Source organism: Alligator mississippiensis, chromosome 4 (genome assembly GCF_030867095.1).
Source record: "Alligator mississippiensis isolate rAllMis1 chromosome 4, rAllMis1, whole genome shotgun sequence".
Taxonomy (NCBI): Eukaryota; Metazoa; Chordata; order Crocodylia; family Alligatoridae; genus Alligator; species Alligator mississippiensis.
In genome coordinates, this window is record NC_081827.1 from 112,110,929 (window position 1) to 112,136,796 (window position 25,868).

Here is a 25,868-nt window from a genome sequence, read left to right on the forward strand (position 1 = left end):
GGCATCCAATATACAGAGCAGAGAAGCCAGGCCAGGCACGCAGGAAAGGTAAGTGATCCAGCTGTCTGTAGCTTTGGTTTAGCTGACTCTGTGTTTGGTTGGTGGGTGTGTGCTCTGAGAAACTGGGAGTGAGTGTTGATTGCTGATTGTTTGATTGTTGTGGGTAGCTGCCTGGGCCTGAGTCAGCCCAGGCCCTGAAGAGTGTAAAAGGAGACTCCCCAGGTGACCAGGGAGCCAGTGAACAGGGACTGCCAACAGGAGCAGTTTCCAGACAGTTCACAGGCCAGTTCATGGGCAGGAATGCATGGGAGCTTCTGCCAGGGACCTCAGGTAAGTGATTGAGGACGGGTGCTACTATGGGGGTGGTGACACAGAGCCTCCACCCAGACAGGCCCCTTGGATGGGTCGGCAGTGCCTTGGCCCCCTGTCTGCAGGGGTTGCCTGGTGGGATCTCTGGGGCCCGGGGGTAGCTCGGGGGCCAGGGTTTCCCTTCCCTGTCCCACATGTGCCTGGATCGAGGCCCTGGAGGAGCAGGTGAGGGAACTCCAGGTGGAGGTGAGCAGGCTGTGGGGGATCAGAGCAATTGAAGAAGAGATGGATGGCTACTTTAATGCTCTGCAGGACAAAATGCCTGGTGGAGAAGCTGTGAGGGAATGCCCTGAAGCAGATGCTGGTGAGTGGAGGATGGTCACCTCCGGGGCCAGACCTCTCACTGTAGAAACAGCCCCCCCAGTGCAGTTGGGGAACAAATATGAGGCCCTGGCTGCACTGGAGGAGTGTGCGGTGGGGAAAAGTGCACTGGAGGAGCCTGCTGCCATCACTGAGCGAGCTGAGGGCCAGCCAGGTAAGCAGAAGAAGAGACACTGTGTCATCATTGTGGGCAACTCCCTACTGAGAGGAACAGAGGGACCCATCTGTCATCCAGATCCCATGGTGTGTGAGGTTTGCTGCCTGCCCAGAGCTCGGATTCAGGACATCATGGTGATGATCCTGGACCTCATCCAGCCCTCTGATCACTACCCCTTGGTCCTCATCCATGTGGGCACTAATGACATGCCTGGGAGTACTCCGGACCGCATCATGAGTGACTACAAGGCTCTGGGGGCCACGCTTAGGGAGATGGGATCACATGTGGTTTTCTCATCTGTTCTTCCAGTGAGCAGATGCAGATGGTGCCACAAGACCTGCATCAGAGAGGTCAACTGGCAGCTTTGGAGCTGGTGTTACCAGGCAGGCTTTGGATTCTTTGACCACAACCCACACTTCTGCGCAGATGTAGCCCATCCCGCCTTAGCACATCTCTCCCCAAAAAGTAAGTGTGTTTTCTCTTCCAGGTTGGCTGATCTCATATGGCAAGCTTTAAACTAGGTTTGTCAGGGGTGGGGATGCAGAGGTATAGGAGGACACTTCAATGTCAAGCCAGGTGATGCAAGTAGGAACAACCCAGGTAAGTGACAAGGACCCAGGCAAGCTTGGGAACAAGAGGGCAGCATGAACACCCATAGGAGGTCTCAATTGCCTCTACACAAATGCTAGAAGTATGGGGAATAAGCAGGAGGAACTCATCCTCCTGCTAGCTAGCAAAAACCCAGACCTGGTTGGGCTTACAGAAACCTGGTGGGATTCTACCCATGACTGGGCAGTAGACATCAAGGGCTATAGGTTGTATAGATGGGATAGAGTAGGGAAAAAAAGGCAGGGGGGGAGTAGCGCTTTATGTTAAAGAGTAGTACACGTCCTCGATGATCAGGATGGGTTCCGAAGAGGGGCAAACTGAGGTGCTCTGGGTTAGAATGCAAGGAGGTCTTCAAGAGGAGGTTGGATAGATATCTGGCTGGGGTTTTATGATCCCAGCACTCATTCCTGTCCAGGGCAGGGGGTTGGACTTGATGATCTATTTAGGTCCCTTCTGACCCTAGAAACTATGAAACACACACCGCACTTGGTGGGCTCAGGATGCAGTGGATGGCCATGCACAGGACAGCCAGCTGGAGGCTTGTGGCCCTGAGGGCACATGCCATGGCAAGCCACTGCTGCATCAGGTCCAGGAGGATAGCCGTGATGTCCCTTCCAGCCAATCAGGTGCGACTCAGTCTTTTGGCTCCACTCATGAGTCTTTGGTAGCCCGGGGAGCCTGCAGGACATGCTGAGAGGTATGTGAGAACCCCCACTCTATCCCCTCACAAGGGCCAACATGTGTTCTGCTTGTTCCTGATCTAACTTTAGGCTCTTAGAATCATGCTCGAAAGTTAGAGTGCTTCTGCCTCAGGCTTCTTAAATGCCTGTACTTACCCTCAGTCACCTGAGCACTACTGGGGTTAACAAGGAACAACAGCCATAAGTTGACTGACAGTAGATTCAGGCTAGATATCAGGAGGTATTGCATCACAGTCAGGGCAGCTTGGAGCTGGAACCAACTTCCAAGCGAAGTGGTGCTCTCCCCTAACCTGGGGGTCTTCAAACGGAGGCTAGACAGCCACCTAGCCAGGGTCATTTGACCCCAGCATCCTTTCCTGGCAGTGCTGTTTAAGCCCTCTCCTAGAACTGAGACCGAATGCTAAGGGTCTTCAGGGCAAGACATTTTCTATTATGTAGCAGCAACATACCAATACGCCTCTGTGGTGTACTTAGAAATGAGCTCACCAAAGGAATAATATAGATCAGTCTTCAACCTTTTTAAGCAGGAGATCACCTTTGGCATTTAAAAGCAACCCAAGATCTACCATGTGCTGCCACCCCCCCACCCAGCAGGTAAGTCTGTGGGGAGGCAGATCAAGGCAGAAAGAGAAAAAATTATTTGGGGGCATGCCTCCCCAGCAGGTAAGTCCCACCCAGCCAGGGCCGCACTAAACTTACCTCTGTTCCTGCCTCTGTGGCATTCTCCCTCACCACGAGGGCCTCGATCTAACATCTGCCCCTTCCCCTCCCCCATGGACTGGCCTGGGGTGCATGCATGCATGCACGCAGGCACTCAGCCCCCCACCCCAGCCTTGGATCAACTCCAAGAGGCTCTGAGATCTACTGCAAGAGGCTCCAAGATCTACCAGTGCATCGAGATCCACTTGGTGGTGACCACTGATATAGATTCTATTATTCTAGAGCAGTTATTTCAAATGTGGTTTCAAAACTTTTAAAAATCTAATTCCAACGCTGCCAAGAAAATTTTTAAGTATGTTTGTGCTCAAGGGCTGTCTACCAGCATAGTTACTCCACCTCTGCTGAGTGGAGTAGGGCTTCTGCTACTCCCAGCAGTTGGCTGAAGGTGCATGAAGAAAATCCCTGTGCCTTCAGCCAACTGCTACAGTTCCCTCAGCAGCTAGTGCCTTCCCAGACTGCACCTCATGCTCATAAAGCAAAGCTGTTGTAGTGGAACTGTCTGGACCTACCAGAAGCACCACAGTGTGCAAGTGTTTTAGCATCTTGGTGGTGGCAGCTGCTGCCTGGCATACAGTAAGTATGGGTAGAGCCACATGAAAGCAGTTTCAAATTAGCATTTCTAACTTCTATAAAGTAGCTATAAAATGCAATATTTAAAATAAAGGGGTGCCTAAAATTAAGCATAATTCAAGTGAATCCATTTTTAAACACCTGAATTACCTATTTCCTAAAATACTGAATGTTCAGCAGTTCCTACCAAGCTCAGTAAAAGCAGCTGGATGCTCAGCATCACTGAAAAAGCAGCTGCTAATTTTGAAGCCTAAATACAGATGTAGGAGCCAAAATTGTGTCAGCTATTTTGAAAAAAACCCCCAAAAACTGGCTATAGTTTCTTTCATCTAAGACCATGCCAAAGCAGTTTATATGCACTACAAACAATACACATAGGAATTTCTTCATCCCCCATTGAAATATAGCCAGCTGTACTCCCAAGCAATAAGTAGCAGCATACAAAAGAGTTTCTGTAAGGAAGTGAGGATTTAACTGAAAAGAAGAAGAAAATTTAGGTGGGCAGACAGTAATTTGATTTTGGCATGGTCACCACATATAAAACCTCTCTCTTTTTAACAAAAATGTATGAGATTTGTTATGACCATAATTGGTTAGACCGTCTTCTGTATTTGAGAGAGACACTTCCAAAAGCATTGCATAATAGCATACCAGTCACTTTGTAGGGGCAACAGTTCAGTGGTGGTTTGGTGTAATATCTTTTACACTATGCTAGCATTCCCTAAAGGCCCTTGCATTTCCCCAGGGATCTCCAAGAGCCAATAATTTTTACCTGATAAACTCCAGTAGCATGGCCTGTACAGTTTCAGCCAAGAGCATAGCCCAAATCACCAGAAGCACTGATGTCCATATCAGAATTTGAACTCGCAGTAGGTCCTGAGATCCAAATCTATTGTGTCCCTTCTTGTATCATTCTAGGTCATAATCAAAGAGTATGCATTTGTTTAATCCATTATTCCTGTGAAGTTTTTCATTGACTGTTTGGGGGTGAAGGATGGCTATACACCAGGCCTGTGCAAAGCGGTTAATATTCTCTTCGGATTCAGATTTGGCCAATTCGGGGGATAGTGAATCAATTCAGTGATTCAAATCACTGTCCTGAACCAATTTGGCTGAATCTGATTTGGATTTGGCTGAATCAGCTGAATCTCCGAATCGGCCCCATCCCCCGCCTGCTCTTCCAGCCCCGTCAATGGCTGAGTCCCCAGCTCCTGGCTCTTTGAAAAAAAAAGCCCGGCATTCACCGGCTACTGCCAGGTGGTGGGGAGGGGGGCGATCCTCGCTGCCTGCCACTGCCCCACACTGCATGGGGGGCTCTGCCACAAGCTCCCATCCTCCGCCTGCTCTCCTGGCCCCAGTTCCCGACCCTTTGGGGAAAAAAAAGGTCCCAGTCACTAGCTGCTGCCAGGTGGGGGGCGATCCCTGCTGCCCCCCACCACAAGCCCCCTGACCCCCACCTGGTCTCCCAGCCCCTTCATGGCTGCCCCGCCTGCCCCAGCTTGTGGCTCTGCTGCCCCCCACTGCCCCATGCTGTGTTGGGAGCTCTGCCAGGAGCCCCCAGAAGCCCAGACTTCGTCTGCAGCAGCTAATGAGTGTGGGCTTTTTTTTTTTAAAGAGCCAGGAGCTGGGGTGGGTAGGGCAGCCAGGGGGGCTGGGAGAGCGGGCAGGAGTTGGAGGGTGCTCAGGGGGGCTGGGGGAGCAGGCAGGGGATGGAGCCTGGCAGGGGTCTCCCAATGCTCCCTCCCCCCCTTCTCCAGCCCCCCATCACACCCTGCTTACCAGCATGGAGTCCAGGTCAAGCTCCCTGCAGCAGCCAGCGGAGACTGCCTGATTCTTCAGAGCTCTCCGAATCTTTTCTGAATCAATTCAGAGAGCTTCAAATTGATTTGGACCTTTTGATTGGTCTCCTGATTCGATTCAGATTCAGCAATTAGGCCTCTGAATCTCCTCCAAATCGGATCAGCGCCCAAAGCTTTGCACAACCCTACTATACACCTCTGTCTATAGTTTCCAGCAGGCTGTGTCTCTAGCAAACCCTTTTGTAAGTTCTTCTTTTTCAGTAAATGTGTTACTCTGAAGATTGAGATTTTGAGAAGAAAAAAGGGGAATTTTTTAAGTTATTGTTTTCCAGCAATCTCTGCTATTGGCTAGGGAGCTCAAGATGTTTTTACTTGACAACTTGGTGTAAAGAGGTAGAATCAACCAATTTATTTCCTGCTGACAGCTGAAAACCTCTAGTTTCTCTCTGCTTCATGTCTTTCTAGTATTTGCCACTTGCTTCTAATTGCAGGGGGTCACTGCAAACTGCCTCCAACTCATTCGTGACAACTGTGCTTAATTATTTTATTGTCCATCTCATATCTCACTAGAGACACCATTTTTGCTTGATTTCTCACCTCTTCCTTCTGCTTCCCCTTGACCCCTGAGGAGGGAATATTCAATGTTCCTGGTGTAAGAGCTGGAGGTTTAAAATGTGAGCATTTAATTGAAAAAAGAAAAAAAAGAAGAAAGAGAGTGAATGCATAATTCCCAGTTGTGCATTGGTGCTTGTTCTTGTCATCTTTCAACACAAATAGGAATTTTAACATTGTCTCAGTAAAGGAGATAATTCACAAGGTGGTAGAGGTAACTAGTGGAGATATGTCTGTTACATATTGATTCTTGCCCACTGTTTCTAAAACATCAAAACACTTTGTTCCGTTTCTAAAAGATCAAAGCACTTTCTAAAATTTAAAGCACCATGGATTCTAAAGGGGAAGTAGAGGCAAGACAGCAATTTTAAGGAATTAATCCATTCAAGTGACCAATGAAGTGGTATGCCACCAGGGTTCAGACTGATAATATGGCTATGGACAGACATTCAAAAAGTCTGAGCCTGAATTGATTCAATCTTTGCAGGTTAGTCTAACCTGGCTTGTCCCAGCCACCTGTGGAGGGTTCGGGATTGAGAGTATGGTCGGGGGTAGAAAGGTAAGAAAGGTTTATTGACTTAACAAAAACACAATTACGTGTAGTAACGAGACAAACAGTGACAGACAAAAGCAATTTGTGTCGGCAGCTTATCGGCAGTCCCCTCTGATGCCTGATACACAGCAAGTTTCTCTTTCCACAAAGTTCAGCGAAGTCAGGTGTCCCCAATCAGCGCTGTCCGAGAGGTACCAGGAAGGACCCTGGAATATAGTTCTTGGGCCCCTCGAGGTCCACAGGCCCACTGATCCAGGCAACAGCTAACTAATCCTTTTCACAGAGCTGCATCTTCCTTCAGAATGGTTTCCAGATATTCCAGCTAATTTATAGCTTCTGAATGGTTCTGATAACATACAACCACTCAGATTCCTTTTACTTCAACTATCCTTAGACTGACCAATAGCAGTACAAGCCTTGCATTCCTTTGATGAGGTACTTTTAACTGTGCCACAGGGCCGTACTACTTCTAGGCTTTGCTAAATTTACTAGGCCTTATGTTATACAAGGCCTCACTACATCTTAAACTTTAATTAGGCTTTTAGCAACAACATATAGTTTAATATTAAAACAAATACAGGAAAAAAACACTTAGTCTAATCTTCATAGAGCCTTCAGCAAGCACCTTTATCAAGCAGATATAATTTCAGCTGTCACGCTGGCTAGGCCAAAATAGTTTTGTAACCAGACAGACATCCCAGAAATGAAGGCACATGGCTGCAGTGGCTCTGGCTAGAAGCTGGGGGGGCGGGCACTAGAGCTGCCCTCCTTTCCTTCCACAGAGCTGAACTGAAGCGGGTGTGGCCAGGCCCCGGGAGGATGCTTTGATTATTCGCCCCCTCACTTAGCAGCCCAAAAGGGAATGTTTATCACCCCTAACTCAGTGTTTATCAACCTATTAAGAAAACAAAGCCTCTCTCCATTAACTAATGGAGCTCTTCTTAAACAGCTCTTCCAAGGAAGGAGACTAAGCTCCAAAAAGCCCGTCTGTCTGTTGTCTCCCACAGCACGGACTGTAGCCAGCATCTAGTTTGCTACCTAATGCTGTGGTGTCTGTGTAAGGCAGAGGGCAGGGGGAATATCCCTGCTTAGCAGGGAGAAGCCAGGCAGACACTCGGTGCCTGCAAGTCTCTGCTGGAGCTCTGGCCAGGGAGCAGAGGGGAGGGGCCAGCCCTGCAGTGGAGCAGAGAGCCCTGCCCAGCCCAGAGAGCATGCTGGGATGCTGGGGGAGTCTGATTTATCTTAAACCAGCAAGGGGTCTGGGACAGATATTGCATAAACTGGTTTGACCCAAATCAGTTAAGTCTGATAAACCTGATTGAATGTAGTACCTCAAACCAGTTTCAGCTATTTTCAAACTGGTTTATGTGCACTGAACATCTGTTCTGTTACAGGTTTAAACCAGTTTCTGATCACTTAAACTGGTTTATATATAGTATCTGTCCCTAGCCTATGTCTTCACTGTACAGTTAATCCAAGCTCTTTCTTGCATTTCTGTCCGCATACCCTACGTCCACACAAAATGACCTTTGATTCAGGTTTGGAGAAGTGCTATATCTGAAGTAATTTACCAGCTGGATTCAGGTTCAAGCTTGTGCTCCAGTTTAACTTTGTCTATACTATGACTACTTTGCAGTAAGGATGCAATCAAAAATTTCTTGAATGCTGATAGCTTTCCAATTTCTTCCTACAATTCCTTCCCAAGAAAGGAACCAGCAGGTTTTTTCCTCGTTTCACACACATACAAGGATGGAATCCTAGAGTGGCTCAGAAAAAAAGCCAAATTACTTCAGACAAAGCACTTCTCCAAACCTGAGTCAAAGGTCATTTTGTGTGGATGGATATAGCCACAGATACACAGACAAGTTCAGGAACAGGAAGGACAGCAACTCAGATAAGGCTTTGCTAAGGGGATGCTCACACCTGTGCTAAGCTAACCCTAGTGCCATATACCTTTTCAGCTCCATGAACAAAAACATGCTCTGAGCTGGTTTGCAGAATTATAGCATGCTATTACCTTTCGAAAGCTGCTTTTTTCCCCACAGATCCATTATAAAAGAGCCTAGGCACTAGTTATTATGATTGCAAAGGAAACCTAAAAAATGTGAACTTAATTACCTGTGTCAAATTTGCAGATAGCTTAAAGCAAAAGGTTTGAGATGGGAATTATCCCATTCTTCTCAATTAAATGTTAACTCAGATGACTAGCACTGATCATTAGACACCAACATTATTAGCTGTTTTGTTTCTCCTTTGGAAAAAAAAAGACAAGATAACAATTTGATCCAGTTTATACAAAATGCCATCTCATTTTGGTGCACACATGTCTGACACTGGGAAATATCACCGTTTTTTACTGCAAACAAGAAAGATTTTTGATCAAGGAGTCTAGGATAGCTGCTGGACATACTTAAACACCACCACAGAGGAATCAATATCATTGTGTCCAATGGAGCTAAACAGCATGCATGATTAATCAGACTGGATCAAATATCTAACATACTGCAAGAAAAAACTGTAATTGAAAGCCAACATTCACCACCTCTTTAAATCCCAATTCCTATTTGTTATCCCATTAATAACAAAGCTCTCACCTCTAAAGAATTAAATGCAAAGATCTGAGGAGTTTGGGACTCTATTGTGCTGGGTACTGTTAAAGCATGTAGTCAGGGTAAACTCCTGCCCTGAAGAGCTTATACATTGTACAGTCTTGACAGAAGGTGGAGGCAAAGTGATGTTATTATTCCAATTTATGGACAGGCCTATTTGTTATGTAAATGGAGAGCAGTGGACCTAGGACCACCAAGAAAACTATAAGCCTCCCTCACTTAGGGAGGCCACTAGATACATACATAACAACCGATTCCTTGGATGACAAAAGAGGAAACAAGGACAGGAGTGGTGGTCATAGGTTAATAACAAGAGTTCCAAGAGGGCACACTAAGAAGAGAAATTGAGGGGCATTGCCCACTACTTTTGAATGTGGGCAAGGAGCCTGTGGATGTCACACAGAGAGAAGAGGAGTGACAGAGGAAAATGGCCCCACAGTTGCCTGGGTTCTCTCTGGCCAGGGTTTCCTTCTTGGTTTGGTAGATGGAACATTTGGCCAAAGCCAGCAGGAGGTTGGCCAGGATGTTCCAGGACTATAGATGAGGAGTGCATAAAAGAAAAGATGCAGGGAGAAATGCAGCTCAAGCCTCAGAAGGAGATTTCTGAGGAGGCAATGAAGTGACTGCTGTCTGGTGCACTCAAGGTAGGCCAGGGTCTCCCTCTGCTGCCAGAAAGGGTATGTGTTAAGAATAAAGTCAGCATGGAGTCAGTGAAGCATACCAGATACACAACTCTGGAGATGACTCCATGCAGAAACTGCCAACTTAGATCTCTGGTAGCTCCTGAGATTAGGGTGGAAGGAAAGGTTGGTGAGGTGTGTGGAGCTGGCAATGGTGGGCTGTGTAGAAGCAGACAGGCTTGATATCCCCCAGCCTGCTGAGTTGGTGTGGTAGGGAGTGCTGTGGGGCCTCTTGAGGGAGGGGGCCACTGACATACTCTGGAGGGCTGAGGGATATGTGCAGGTGGGGACTGCCCTTGCACAGGATAGCTTAGATGTAGGCAAGGGCAGCAGGAGGCCAATGTATAGACAGGGAACTGGCACAGAGCAATTCAATGATTTACCTAGGGTCAATGTTAGAGCGAAAATGAAGCTAAATTTCCCCAAATCTCAATCTAGTTCCTTAACAAGATTACCTTTCCTTTCATACACTTCCCTTCCCTGTCCTCTAGTCTCCTACATAATCTACCTATCCCACCATCTCTTTACTTCTATCCCTGACCTATTTTGCCTCTTGCATGCTTCTTTCCAGCATCTTCACCTACAACCAAGACTATACATGTATTCGAAGACCAGAACTTCCATTGTCAGGATCAGATCAGTGGTAGCCCAGCAATAAAGGCTTCCCTTCTCTCTTCAGCATTGTGAGCAGATACAATAGAGACATGGCGCCATTCCAGCAGGCTTGACATTTTGTTTGTCTGCTGCACAGTGAGGGGCAGATGCTATTTCTTCTCTGCCAGCGCTTAGTGTCTGGTGCTCCTAGCAACTGGCTTAGAAAGGGTGGGCTGGAAAGGAGTGGGTAACAGCTATTGAAGGGGAGAAGTAAGCGGGAAGGAGAAAAATTGGCCCAGTAGACTAGAGCCACAGGCTAAAAGAAATACTTTTGCTGATCTTACATCTCTAAGATGCAACAGAGGGCTAGTAAGAGACTTTGTTTATGTTTATAATATGCATTGAGACAGTTACCAGGCATTCCTATGAAACCAGCACATCTCTTATTATTCTTTGTCAGAACCTTGGAACAGCATAGTAATATGGGGGTGACAGGGAGAGGGTGGGGGGACCTTTAAAAAAAGGTTAAAAGAAGGACATTCAATTTCTGGTGGGGTTTTACTTTTTCTTTCTAAAACTTGACTGTTTTTGTATTCCAGGTATACACTGGGTAACTGCACTAAAAGCATCTTAATCAGGGGAAATGACTTGCTTGCACCATTTCTAGGATGGAGTATGTTGAGTCTGTATTAGCATCTGATAAGAAATGTCTCACTTAAGACTCATTTGTATTGTTTGTACTGTCCCAGTAAATTGCTTTGTATTCACTCTAGAATTTGTATGGGAAGGCAAACTACATACAAAGCTACCAGAAATGGAGAATTGTTTTTTGTTTGGTTGGGTTTTTTTGTTATATAAAACTTTGCCTGTCAAATAATTTATAATTGAACAGAGATCATACTGTAGACATTTCAGGGCTTTTCTCTTTTTTTAAAGTAAAACTATAGGGCTCCAAATGAATTGCTACACAAATACACTGTGCTAACAGTGTATCACAGGGTACAGTCTCCAAGGGTGGCCATAAAACCTCTGGAGGAAAAAAAAAAAAATCTTCTGCCCCACTTTACAGGCAGTCCTTCTCGCCATCATCATGATGTAATTGGTTGTTTAGAATGTGGGAGACTGCCCTGACTTTACTGTAATGACCACCAGGTGTTTGTGGTCTATGCCTTATGGGCTAATGACATAGCTCTGTTCCACTCCTACATTATGCTCCAAGCCTCGCAGATGTTACCCTCATTGATCTCCTCTGTTTACTCACTCAGCTCCCCCTCTGGGCCTTCAGACCCCATAGTCTCTCCCTCAGCCCCGTCTTGTGCTGCCAGACCCCTCTGGTCTCTCATCAGTCTCTCCTTTGGTCCTTCTCTGAGCCCTCAAACCCTTTTAGTCCTCCCTTTCCCTTCCTTTTCTGTTAGGGTATGGTCCCTTAGGCTTCCTTCTCCACAGGGTGACCTACAAGGCAGTGGGAGCTGAGGCTTTCAGGTGCCCCACACTCAGATTTCCTTGGGCTGGCAACATGTGGCATTTCATGGAGGATGCCCCACCATAGGAAGCCCCATCTGTCAGTGTCCACCATGCTGACCAGCCCCAGTAGGGTGTAGTTTCACCCAGCACCAGTCTCTAGGCTATCCTGCTCTAACTGTCCAGAGCCCTCCTAGGCTCCCCCCTGATGTCACATGCCCCTTCTAGCCTGCCAGCTTCCAACCCCATTTCTTGCTTCTCCTGGGCCCCCTTGAACACAGCGCTCTCTCTCAGATCCCTTTTCTCAAACTCTCAGATCACCCTGCATCAGCCACCTTTATCTTAGGCCACCTGTCCATTGACCCCTTCCTTTCTGGCTGTGATCCTCTCTAACCTTCAGCCTACCCTAGGCCCTGGCCCCACCTGCGCCAGTGAGCTTTCCAGGCTCCCTTGGATTGAGCAGTCTGGCAGTGGTTTCTCCTGGACCTTTGGCCTATCCTAGGTCCTGAATCCACCCAGACCAATGAGATTCTGTGGGTCAGTCATTCAGTCGTCAGTCTTCTCTCATCTATGAGTCTGCCCTCTCAGGCCCCTCTCACACTCAGTCCTACTCTCTGGGCTCTGGACCCCTCGTCAGGTCCCATGCACTCAGCCCCACTCTCTGGGCCCCACCCAGCCCCTTGATAGGTCCCCTACCCACAACCTTGCTTTCTGGGCTCACCCAGACCCCTCACCAGGTCCCATATACTCAGCCTCTGTCTCCAGGTTCTGGACCCTGCACTGGGTCCCCAAAAACCTCCTTCACCCCAAACCTCCAGACTGCTCTAGATGTTATTCTTCATGCTGACCTTTCAGAACTGCAGTCATCCTGCTGAGACAGTATTCTTTCGGTAGCCTCCAAGATATTACTGCTAAGTCTGCCCAGGGTCTGGGCATATATTGTGTCCAAGCCCAGCCCTCCTCCTGGGTCAGATGACTCCACCATGAGGCCTAGCCTCACCTAGAATCATAGAATCTTAGAAATTAAGGGCTGGAAGGGACTTCAAAAGATCATCAAGTCCAACCCCCCTTCTCTGGGCAGAAATACTGCTGAGATCAAATGATTCAAGCAAGGTGTCTGTCCAGTCTCCTCTTTGAAGACTTCCAAGGTTAGGGACTGTACCACCTCCTTGGGAAGTCTATTCCAGATTCTGGTCACCCTTACCGTAAATAAGTTCTTCCTTTCATCCAACCTGAAACCATCCTCTAACAGTATATGGCTATTGCTCCTTGTCTTCCCCTGGGGCACCCTAGTGAACAGTTTTTTTCCTAGCCTCTGATATTTACTCCTTACATACTTATAGATGGCCACTAAGTCCCCCCTCAGTCTTCTCTTCACTATGCTGAACACTCCCAGATCCCTTAGTTTTTTCTCATAAGGTTTGTCCTCCAGGCCCTTAATTTTTGTGACCCTTCTCTGTACCCTGTTAAGATTCTCCACAACTTTTTGAAGTGTGGTGGCCAGAACTGGACACAGTACTCCAGCTGTGGTCTTACCAACGCCGAGTAGAGAGGAAATATCACTTCCTTAGCCCCACTCATGATGCATCAGCTAATGCATCCTAATATGATATTAGTTCTGTTGACTACAGCATCGCACTGGCGGTTCATGTTCATCCTATGATCAACCATAACCATGAGGTCTCTTTCAGCCATCGTGCTGGCCTGAACATCTCCTCCTAACCCATACACGTCACTAGTTACTTCTCCCCAGATGAAACATTCTGCATTTATCCTTATTGAACTGCATCCAGTTCTGCTCCACCCAACTTTCCAGCTTGTCCAGGTCTGCTTGGATCCACATCCTATCCCCTAGTGTGACCACTTTTCCCCATAACTTAGTACTATCTGCAAACTTGGCCAGCTTGCTTTCCACATCTTCATCTAAATTGTTGATAAAGGCATTGAACAGCACAGGGCCATGAACCAAACCCTATGGGACACCACTGGCCACCTCCTGCCAAGACAATACAGACCCATCCATTAATACTTCATGGGTTTGACCCCTCAGCCAGTTCCCAACCTACCTGACTATGGACTCTGCCAGCCTACAATCCCCCAGATTTTTATAAGACCATCATGGAAGACCATACCAAAGGCCTTTTTAAAATCCTAAAAAGCTATCGCATATCCTTGGGCTGCTTCTTATCTTCTCTGTATTTTCCTTTCTTGGAAGCTTTTCTCCCTATGTTGCTCTCTTTGCAGCTTTTCTCAAGAGCTACTTTTGGTACCTCTTAAGAGCAGTCACCTCTCTTCCCCCACCCTCAATCTATGGTTACCTTTCCTCTTAGGCTGCAGACTTTTATAGCACCTGCTTTTCTGGTAGGCCTTTTATTGACCTTTTCAGAGCAACTCCAATATGGGGTTTAGATATCACATTACAGTGGAATATAATTATTTTTCCTTTGCAATTCTTTATATGACAGGAATTCTGCATTAAAGAAAAATGGATTTGTATTATGTAAGATTTGAATTGCTCCACTTTCTGAAAGAAGTTGGTTCACAACAAAGATCCCTCACTTGAGAATACTTTACTTTTAGCTCTCAAATGCTTTATTTTGAGCTTTGTAAGCTGAACTGCCCCAAGGAAGGATACCTGTAATTTGTGGACAGGTGCTTGCTAGCTGGGCTCCAGAAAATTGGCAGCATTGAAGATCAGAACCAAGACTTCAAATCATCTATTCAGAGCTAGAAGAGGAATCAGAATATCGAAGTGATGTTCCCCTGTCACCCTGCTCTTAAATCCCTTCCTCATGTACACACCTTAAACTAGTTGAAAGTCTAGTTATAATTTCATTCCTTTTTGTATGTGTGACCTTATAGCTTGTCTTGTCAATCCTTCCACTCTGCCAACAGTGCCATCACCAGATGTCCATTTGCCATTATCCCACATAAATGCATTGGGCTTTCTATCATGCCACCTCTTTCACATGGAAATACTTTCTTGGACTGATCTAAAGGTCCCTGGTAATCATGTAATGGGATGTGAGGAATTTTATTTTAGATTTCAAAAGTTGGGTATACTGCTCTGCCAGATATTCAAGATCTGTCATGGCAGGGTACATGATTGCTGGGATCTGGATAAAATTCCTCAGATCCCATTGTGTATCTGCTAGGGCATACAGCTGACTGTCCATGCCCCAAACTGTTAAATGGTGTTCCTGAAGTTGGCTGCCTGCATGAGCTACAGAGAGCTCTATGCCACATGTTTAAATTAGTGTGTTGCAAACCAGCCACAATGCCTGCTTTGCCATTTTTATTGCATAATAAATTGGTTCAACATGTGGCATATCTCAGTTTGTTGAACAATGAACATGGTTATTGCATGATAAATCTAGCATCTCTCAGTGGCCTAAAGCTGCTACTCCGTCCTTCTTCAGATCCCTCATCAAGATATATTCTCTTCTCTGGTGATGCCTACAGTAAACTGCCAACTGGGAATGGCTAGCCAGTGATCAGTAAACATTACTATTCCTGCTTGTTTACATCATTCAGAAAAATAAAAAGCAGGAAAATCTATTCTAACTGCACCCAGCTGGTCTATAATACTATATATTCTATAGCAGTGGTTCCCAACCTTTTTTTCCCTGTGGACCAGCATGGAAGTGGGAAAGGGTACATGGAGCTGGCTGCCTTGCTCCCAGGGCTTCCCTGCCCCTGATCTTTAACCCCTAATGTCACTGCCAGTGGCAGAAGCTGCTTGCCTGGATGAGTGGATGGGGGTCTGAACGGGGGACTCATGCCATGACCCAGCTGTCAACCCTTTGTGGCCTGGTATTGGTCCGCAACCCAGTGGTGGGAATCTCTGTTCTATAGGTTTATACATAGTGTATAGCATAGCATAGCATAGTATAGTGTGAGCAAGTATTATTTCTAAGTCAAGGTGAAAAATATGATTCAGAGTTTTTCCCATGGCTTACTTGCCTACCACACCTTGATGGGAGTTAATTGAAGGAAAAAAACCCACGTGGGTAACTCTGTGAGATCATCACAGTTGTAAAGTCTCATATTTAACTTGCTTAGTGCGACTGTGACCCTGAGGTCTGCCCACTTCAAAAGAGATGCACTGATTCACAGTTTCTGCAGGCGTGCTTAGATCATAGCAATGCCCTTACAAGTTATAAACCAAAATGGAAAGAAAAGAAAAAGAGCAGCTTCTTCGACCGTTTATATCCCCCAACTCGGGTCTAGGCAATTAGATTAGTCTTTACAGTCCTATTATCTAATCTGGTAACTCACAACAATGTCTCTGATTATCTCTTATTACCTTAGCTGGGGTTTATCAACCCTTGGTTTCAGCCAACGCTTCTGTGCCTTCAATTCTCACGAAATACTGAGTTCTGTCACTTTCATGCCTCCACACAAAAATTATCACCTTCATCAAATTCATGACTCCAGATTCTGCTTCTAGGGGCTCGACACTGTCCACTCATCTGTCTTTTATCCCTGTCATTTTTGGTTACTCAGTTATCAATGTCTTGTGTCTTTCAGGTGCGGCAAGCACTCCCGACGCTGATTGATGATGTCAGTGTTTCTCGCCATCTCATCGTCTTCATGGTATATTTCTTTCTTCGCCGTATTCAAGTAACGGGGAGTGATGTCTCCCTGTTACATATAGTATAGTGTTATACATTCTATAGGACTATACTATACTATACACTGTTAACCATCTTTTCATTACATTTCCTCCCTGTTCCAGCTAAGAACTCTCTGTACATAGTACAGAACATTACTGCTTCGATCATTATTTATGTATTTATGTGATATATTTGCCACCTGGCCCAACAAAGGCTTGGGACAGTTTACAGTAAGAGAACAGAACAACTGTAAAAGAGCAACCAGAATACAAAAATAAGAGACCAACTAAACAATATCTCAGTAATTGCAAGGAACGATCTCCCATGCATTTTTGCCAAGCAGACTTGTACTGATGCAGGAAGTTGCTCTCAGCTGACCTTTGGGATCATAATGGGGTAGGCAGTCTCTTAGATATTATGTAGGGCCCTGACTGTTTCGGTCATTTAGGAGGTTATAATGATGACCCCATCCTGAGCCCCTGTAACTGTGATTGTAATATATATATTGTATTATCATCACCACCAATAATATTAGTATTATCATTAGCAACAAGCACCACCACCACAACAGCAACAAAATGATCAGCACCAGATGGAGTTTCTACGTTGTTTTTATGCTCAGCATTGGGTACAGTTTGCTGTTGTAATCCAACTCATTTTTAAGTTTGAGTAAATATTACTATTCTGGAGAATGGTTGTTCATCCCTTGCTTGACTCTATATGTCAAAACAGTAGCAATTATGGCTACTGCAGGATATAATGGGATATAATGGGAAATTATGTAATGTGTGTGTTGGGGTGTGGGGCAGGAGTGCAGAGTAAGTCACTAACCCTAGGAAAGGGAGATTAGCAACGGACAGGAACAGAAATGTGATAGTACCCAAGCCTCTTTCTAAACCTAATCATTGCTCTCATGGCCAACAGCATAAGGCCACATAAAAGCAAGAGAAAGAATTTAACGTCTGCCAGTGGCTTATAGTTGCTACTCTTTCCTTCTTCAGATCCTTGCATCAGAAAATATTCTCTTCTCTGGCAGTGCCTACAGTAAACTATTGATTTGCTGGTCTTGACAGTGTCACACATTATTGTCCTGTGTAAATTCTTCTTTTATGTGATGGAAGATAGCCAAAAAATTGCAGCAGAACAATAGCAATACCATTCCAGAGTCTTCAGGTTCCTTCAGCTTCACTCAGTTTAGTTTTACACCATTTAGATTGCATTTATTGCAGTGGATGTTCTCTTGGTGATGGAAAGACATTAATGCTTTTAAATAAGAGGTGCCAAATGAATGCCTGTGGGCCAAATCCAGCCCACAGAACCATTCCATTGATGCTGATAGTCCAGTGGGCTACTGTTAGCTGGGGGGGAGGGGGCAGGGTCTGCTGCAGAATTTAAGGTCCCTAGACCCTGATTGACATGGCCATCAGCAGCAGCCCCTCAGCTCCACTCTGCCACCCATACATGGCTTACAGCCCCACACCTCCAGACCTGTGCTGCTACCTGGATACAGGCTCTGACCGCCCCCCCCCAGCACCATGCTGCTGCTTTGCTAGTACCCTGCATCACTGCCCACCCCCTGCTCCAGGCCAATGTCCAAATGCACCCTCATGCTGCTGCCTGCCCTCACAACTGCACTGCTGCCCAAATGCAGCTTCAAGCTTCTATCCAGGCCCAGGCCCACTCTGCTGCCTTAATGCAGCTCTGGAGTTGCTTCTGGTCCTACAGATCCAGCCTGAGAGGAGCCTCTGTGGTCCAGACCCAGCCTGGGATGAGTTTGACACCCCTGTTTTAGAGGTCCCATCCGCTTCTGATCCTGTTCACCATGAAGTCATACTGCCTTGATCATGAGTAAATAATTCTTGAGAATTCTGTTCTTATTGTTCCCTGGCTTCAGGGTCTCTCTCACAGTCATTGGTAATGTGTAGAGGGTGCACACGGGTGCATGTGCATCCCCTGAGATTGGCCATGCATCCCCTGGAAACACCAGCCACGAAACTTTGGGCTCAGTGATCTAGCAGACCCCCCTCCCAGGCTTAGGAGGCACCAGTTGCCCATGCTCATGGCACTCCACATTTGTTCAAGTACAGATCCTTCTGAAAGAATTAGAATTAGTTTACAAGGAAAAGAAAAAAATTAATTATAGTTTGAGGAGTTAGTGTGCCAAATATAGAGACTAAATTCAAACATTAATGTGTGAAACCAAGAGATCTTAGTGCTGTTCTATGTGTAAATCTCAATGCAGATTTCACTATAGAGTTGCTTTTGTAAGCTCTCTAATTATATAGTTGCTGTGGGGAGCGGGGCTGGCTTGATCTTTAAACTGAATTAGCTTATTTATATATTGTAGCACGCACAATATGTAGTGAGAAATTACTGCGAATTCCCTGGAACATCTGCAGGGAAATTTGCCTTGCTTAACAGGCCACACTGGGAAGCTAGTAAGGCTTTCACAATTGCTGTGATGCCCCCTGTGCACCTGATAATGTCAGCTCTTGCCTTTGCAGAGAAGAGTTCTATTTTGGGGACTGCCTATGCATAAAAATATAGATACACACAGTCCTGTCATTATCTGAATGGAGAACATGAGTGTCTGCCAATTGTGGCTTGGATTGCTGTACACACAAATAGCACTGGGAGAGAGCTATTCTGGATGAGTTGGCCTACATACCTTGGAATATTTGGGGGGACTGGGACTTCCACTCACCCAATTATTAATGTCAATATTCTAGTGTGGTTAACATTAACATGGTTATCCAGTTGAAGTCAATCAATGGAGAAACACCCCCTGAATTCAAAAGGTGTAGTTATCTTCTAACTGAGAAGTGCACACACATCCGCTCACCCACCCACCATGGTTTCCTCACCAAAAGAGGAAGGACAAAACTTTAAAACACCCTTTAAAAGGTTTCTTCAGTGTTTCCTTCCAATTAAGGTACGCTTATATTACTTTGGAATTTCTACATTTGTAAAGTCATTTACATTTTATGATTAAATAAAAAGGCAAGATTTAAAAATGTTAAAATATTAATGTAAACATAAACTTAAAACATGGTGACTGCTGAAGTAAGGGTCATTCACAGTGTTTCTACTTCAGACTCCATTGCTTTCAGTGGAAGTACTTGTTTTCTGGAGGTTAGCTATGTGGGCAAGCTGGTGTAATTATAGCCTGATCAAGGTGTAGCTTGCTAAGCAGCAGGACTGCTTTCACTTTACCCAGCATGAGTCTAAGTATCCACATCTCTCTGGGCATGTCTACATGTGCACCTGACTGCGCAGTTGCTACTGTGCAGTCATTTAGTACTTGCTTTAACACAGAGGGCATGTCTACAGGAGATGCTACATTGCCATAGTAATGAGATACAGCAACTAGTGTCTGCAGGCACAAATCGTTACGTCAATGCTCATTGCTACTGCACAGTAGCTCATTGCTACTGTACAATGGAGTTGGAAAAGATTCATGCACTACCAGGGCTGCATAGTAATGGAATATGCTAAAGCAAGTACTAAATGACTACACAGAAACCACCATTACTGCACAGTCCTGGAGGTGCATGGGTTGTTTCCGACCCTACTGTGCAGTAGCAATGAGCTACTGTGCAGTAGCTCGTTACTACTGTGTAGTAGTGTCGGCATCACAGTTTGTGCCTGCCAACATTATGTCACCATAGCAATGAGATACATTACCATAGCTCATCGCTATGGTGATATAGTGTCTTGTGTAGATTCATTCTCTGCATCGTATATGGTAATGATATCTGGTAGATCATAAGGCTTGCCTTTCAGTGTGCCAGGGCCCACTAGTTCATCTTCTGGACATAATTTCTGCCCTCTGTAGCTTGCCACATCCTCTAAAATCCTTTATATTGGCCTTATAAAGGGGACAGGGAGAGGGAGGAGATATTTCAAGAATTGGCATTGGTTTCAGTGGGATAATCCAAATGCTTCAAGTCATAGATGTGCATGAAGAACATTGCTAAATCATATCTAGAACTAGAAGAAAACTTCTTCCCATCACCTTTCTACTGCTGTCTCCAACCCCTTCCTTATCCTTCATTTCTCCAATCCCTTTAGTTTGGCAGCACCACCTTCTTCAAGAGCATGTTTTCCTGTTACAGGAAAATTTTAGGACACGGGACTACATATAAGTTACGTCAACACTAAAAAGAGATGGACCCAAAGTGAATGTACATCTGGGTATTGCCTCCATATTTAAATAATTTCTTCACATTCCTAGCAAGTCACTATTTCCACAAACCAGAAATTGTGCCAGAATGGGAGACTCATGTGGATGTAGAAAATAAAATCCAGAAAGCACACATTCAGATTTTTTTCCTAATGCAATGATGTATTAAACAGATTTATTTATTGCAGTGTTCATGCTGCTGTCTTATTTTCTGATTTTTAAACAGTGAAGTGATTGGACTACCTTAGCACAACACACAACCAATAGCTATCTCAATCATTCTGTAATTAATCTTTAAATTAAACACATGCATGATATTTGTCACTCTCCAAAATTCATATGAAGGACCTACGAAGAAGAATTTGCGTAGTAATAGATGTACAGCTAAGCAGAAAAATCAGGGCAGACGGAGGAGTAGATGGGTAGGGGTAAACATGCTGAGGATTGCTGCTTCTGGAGTTTTAGCTTCTACAACAGGAGTGGGCAATTATGTTGGTTGGAGGGCCACTTAAACAATTTTGGTGAGCTGTTGTGGGCTAGGTGGGAGGAAGGTGCTGACCTGGCCCAATGTGGCAGGGACGGTGGGGGGGCAATTGATCCTAACTCTCATGGGCCCATCGCAACCACTACTGGGGGCATCAGACAGAGCAGGTGGGCAGATGAGTGAAGTCTCCATGAAGGAGGACCCCTATGGGCAAGGTGCACTTGGCCAGGCTGATGTGATGGGATTACAGGCAGGCAGGAAGTGACGTCTGGGAGCAGGATGGATGGGCAGGGCTGGGATCATGGGACAGTGAGAGCATGGGGCCAGGGCCCAGGGCAGAGCCACAATCCACTCCCTGCACATCCCTGCAATGGGCACCAGTTTCATGGGCATGGACATGCAGGAAGCAGATCACTGATCTGACCCTGGCCTTAGCCCAGCACTGTCATACCCTTGCAATCCTGGCCCACAGCCCTGCCCATCTGTCTTACTCCTGGACACTGCTCCCTTCTTGCCCACAGCCCCATCTCATTAGCCTGGCCAAGTGCACCCTGCCCACAAGGGACCCGGGCCAGTCTCCATGTCTCCTTGTGGTGGGCACAGGGTGGACTAGCTGGGGTGTCTGGGCAGTGGGGCTGGGTCTGGCAACAGCAGAAACACTACTGGTAGGAGCCAGAAGGAGCTACCACTGTTGCCAGGAAATGGAGTCTACTGTTGTTCAGGGTTGCCAGGAAATGGAGTCCAGCTGCCGTGTTGCTTCTGCCCCACCATGTACCCAGGGGCAGTGGGACCAGCTGCATGTGCTATAGCCCAGGCTGCCCCCCATGTCTGGGCTGAGTGGGGTCAAGGGACTTGCCACTGGCTGGATTGAATCCCTTGGTGGGCCAGATCCAGTCCGCAGGCCATATTTTGCCCACCCTGTCCTAGAATCTTAATCTCAGGATCTTGATGGATAGCTACTTGCAGACTCCTTTCTCTCTGCAGGGAAGTGGCTAGAAAAAACAGACTGAAAGTCTTCCTTTACACTGCTTCAGGCCTGTTGTCTTTGGATTTGATCAATCACTGCTAGTCTCAAAAGCCACATTAAGTTTCAGTGGCAGAGTCAGACTTCTCAATCTTGGAGCATGGAAAAAGAAATGAAAGTAAAGGTAGTGCTAACCATCAACCAAATTACAGTTTCTATTTTACCTTTATGAGAAGAGGTAAACATATTAAGGCCATGTACAAACATTCAGTTTCTCCTGGGAGTGTCGCTGCTCTCCCAGGAGAAACCACAAATGTGCAGATAATCAGGACTTTTCTCCTAGAATAAAAATGGCTACTCTGGAAGAGTTTGTTGGTTGTTCCCAATCTGGGAACAACCAGGGTCAAAATTGCTTTTGGAAGAATGAATGACTATACATGCTCTCTTCTGAGAGAAGCTATAGCATGATCCTTTAGCATCCCAGAGTGCTTTTCTGTCTGCCTCCCCCCAGAGACAGTGTATCACTGTGACAGTGGCAGGCCCAAAGTCTCCAGATGGCTGCTTCTGTGCTTATTTGAGTTAATTCTATCAACAGTCACTTAAAAGACATGAAAAGATGATTGGGATGCAAAGTATGATAGGAAGAAAGGTGGGAAGGGTTTAATATCACATGCTTTCTCTGTGCTCCAGGTACAATGCTGCCTGGGTTCCCTGTTCTACCCCTACCCATCCCTTCTCCCCTGTGTTCCTGTTTATTTCACCTACCACACTTTTATCTTACTCAGTGTGCAGGTGTTTGAACAGAAGGAGATCCTAGGTGACAGGTCTTGTGGTTTTGCTGGACCTCCTGGTATGCTGCATTCTTAGTTAGAACTTTCTCCAACTTGGTAAGACCTCTCATTTTTCTTCCCACAAGCCAGACCTTGCCTCTTAAAGCTCCTGAATCTTTCTGAGCAGTCCCAGCACCAAGCTGGCCTTCCTTGCAGCCTGTTAGGCCACCCCAGAAGCAGATCCAGAATTTTGGAAAGGGGAGTACAGAAGCAGTAAACAACACTGCAGGGGTGGCTTTACCTGCTGCTTCTAGCCCCACTACCCCCTCCAAGAGTAGGCAGACCTCAACCCATGAGCAGAAATCAGGGACTTTTCTAAGCCCCCAAAGAAGGTAAGAATTCTCACCCTAGTCACTATCCCTACTGATCTGGGGATGAGGAGGACTTCAGAGCTGCTCCATCCAGGCTGCACAGGGGCGAGGCTCAGCCTGGGACAGCAACAGCAAGCAGGTAGATTTTTCTTCCCCATTTTTTAATTTCAGCCTGGCTGGAGCAGGACAGGAGCTCACCTCACCCTCAGTGCTGCAGAGACCGTGACAGTGGCAGGAGCAGAAATGGAAGGGAAGGGGACAGGGAGGGGATATGCCTCTCAGCACAGAGGGGAATCAGACAGAGCGGGGGGGGGGAGGGATTCTTACCTTCTTCAGGGACTTAAAACATCCCCAGCTGTTGCTCCTGCTGCTTGGTTGTGAAGGTGTGTGTGGGGGGGTGGGAATGGGGGTGGAGAGGAGGTGCACTCACACACTGCACTCCCTCTGCATCCACCCCTGAGCCTCCTTCAGTTCTTCCCAAGCTTCCCACAGTCAGTTCCCCTGGGCCACTTCTTTTCTTTCTCCAGACAGAGCTCTTACCTAGTTTGCTATCAGAACCCTTTTGCCTTTTATTTGCTGATGGTGCTCTTCTTTTCTACTGATCCTGGGGTGTCACTTCCAGCCTCCTTAAAGGGCCCTGTTCCTTTTCCCCTGTAATGATGACTGAAGGGGTCCTGTTACAAAAGGGAAGTAGTAACTTGTGATGGAAGAAGACAGAATGGGTCCATCATAGTGGTTTGGATTCATGTGTGACTTTCAGGATTCCAATTATGGATCTCAATCTCCTGTCACAGCAGTACTATACAAGGTAGCACCTGATTGCCTGTTTAATTTGAAGCATATGCTTAAGTCCTACTAACTTCAGTGGCACGTACTTAAAGTTGAACATGTTCTGGCCTAAATAGGAGTGCTTTCTTGAATCCAAGCCTTACAGCTTTTTGAGCAGAATCAGACTCGGTTTGTTCATATCCGAGTTCCTTGGTCAGTTGTCTTATTGGGAGGTGGTGTTCACATGTACACACATCAAAATGCCTGTTCTATGTTATGACACCATCTCCAGACTGGGTAAAAAGAGGCATTTAAGGGCATGTCTTCAGCTCCTTTGGACTGCTTGAGGAAGCTTTACAATTAATCTGTGCACACATGCTCCATGTGTGTTATGCCCAGAAATTGATGCAAAGCAACTACCTTAATGTAGCATGCAACACATGCCATAAACACTCCTGAGGCAGTGAGTTCACTGGTATACACCCAGCACCCTGGCTACTCTATATGTATTCTGAGGTATAGAGCACACAAGTAGGCATGCCTTGCTTCACTGTGGCACTCCCTACCATGGTCCAGGGGCTGTGTAGACCAGGTCTTAACATTTCTTTCCTGAGACAGTGGGTACATCTATATGTGTGCTTTAATGCACATTAGCCTATTTTAATACACATTAAAGCATCACTAAAAAAAACATGCTATTTAGTTGATGTGCAATAAAATAGGTTAGTGTGCATTAGGCATCACTTAAAAACCATGGGCCATTTTTACATATGCTCCAGGAATTGAGGAGGTGGAGCTTTACTTAGAGTGGCTCCAAGAGCCACTCTAATTAAAGCACTGCTGCATCTGCTTTATCAGCATCCAGGTGCTTAAAGCAGCAGTGGAGGCACTTGAACATAAAGCTCATTTGATGAGCTTTAGTTCAGGCACCCTCACTGCCATTTTTAAGCACAGGGACTCTGATACATGAAACACAGGAGGCTGCTGGAGTATGGCAATTGTCATGTTCCAGCAGACTCGATTGATCAAGTCCGCTCTGATGTGCTGGAATTCCAGCATGTTGGAGGAGCTTCTGTGCTCATGTATAGGCACTTGGGCTCTTTAGTTAATGCACATTAAGACAGATTAATGCTCATTTTCCTAGTACCTCACAATGGAGGTACTAGATTTAGTGTGCATTAACTGAAGTGTGTTAATGCACGTGTAGATGCACCCAATTTGTGCTACAGCATTTTACACAGTGACCAGACTGAATGACTATTTCTTTATCATCTTAAAAACATAGACATAACTGACAGCCTACAAAGGTAGGCTGAATGAAGAGGATTCCTTACTATATCTCCTTTGTAAAATTTCTCTCTCCCTTTTCATTTTTCTGGAACTTGCAGACAACAGTTACACTGCTTTCATTCCAAGGACCAGAATACAGCTTCTTTCTTCTACCTCCTCTGTTGTTCTGGGACAATCTGATGACTACTTAGCTATCAGTCAATGCCTAACAAAACTAAGGTACAGCAGCACAAAAGAGACACTCTATATGCTGTGCAATTTACTTTGCTATCCCTTGAGCACCATATAAAGGATCTCAGGTAGGTTATCTTATATTCCCACTCTGCCAATATGTCATATTTGCCCTAGAAATGTTGTTCTGAGATTTACTGTTATGGTGCTGATGATGAGAAATGCAATGTAAGCTTGGCTGTTGTGGAGTTAAGATTGCTGAATGGTTTCTTCTCTTTATAAACTTTTGAAATTCTTTAAATGGTTTCTTTGACTTTTTTGACAGTCCTTAACAAATCTTTGGCACATGACTGGCGAAAAAGAGTCAGGGCTTCTGCTTTTGGTAAAGAACAAAAGGGAATTGGACTTTTGTACATGAGTAATAAAAGCAGCTTTCATTAGATTTTTTATATGTAGTACTCATAAAATGTGTTTAAGATGGTGGTAGCCCTGGATT

The 25,868-nt window shown here is 45.8% G+C and overlaps 1 protein-coding gene and 1 long non-coding RNA gene across 2 annotated transcripts in view; one reads left to right on the plus strand and one right to left on the minus strand.

The window, feature by feature from the left end:
• Positions 1-452: 452 nt before the first annotated feature.
• LOC132243289 (uncharacterized) lies at positions 453-25,667 on the plus strand. The gene is made up of 3 exons (XM_019489698.2): positions 453-1,312; positions 16,286-16,351; positions 25,300-25,667. Exons 1-2 carry the CDS (start codon positions 595-597, stop codon positions 16,312-16,314), a joined length of 747 nt encoding a protein of 248 aa, XP_019345243.1. The 5' UTR covers positions 453-594; the 3' UTR covers positions 16,315-16,351; positions 25,300-25,667.
• The window catches only part of LOC109283659 (uncharacterized), a 45,276-nt gene continuing 35,726 nt past the window's right edge, over positions 16,319-25,868 (minus strand). Inside the window, exon 3 of the long non-coding RNA XR_009461773.1 lies at positions 16,319-16,399. This is a non-coding gene — a long non-coding RNA (uncharacterized LOC109283659). The remainder of the gene's footprint in view (positions 16,400-25,868) is intronic.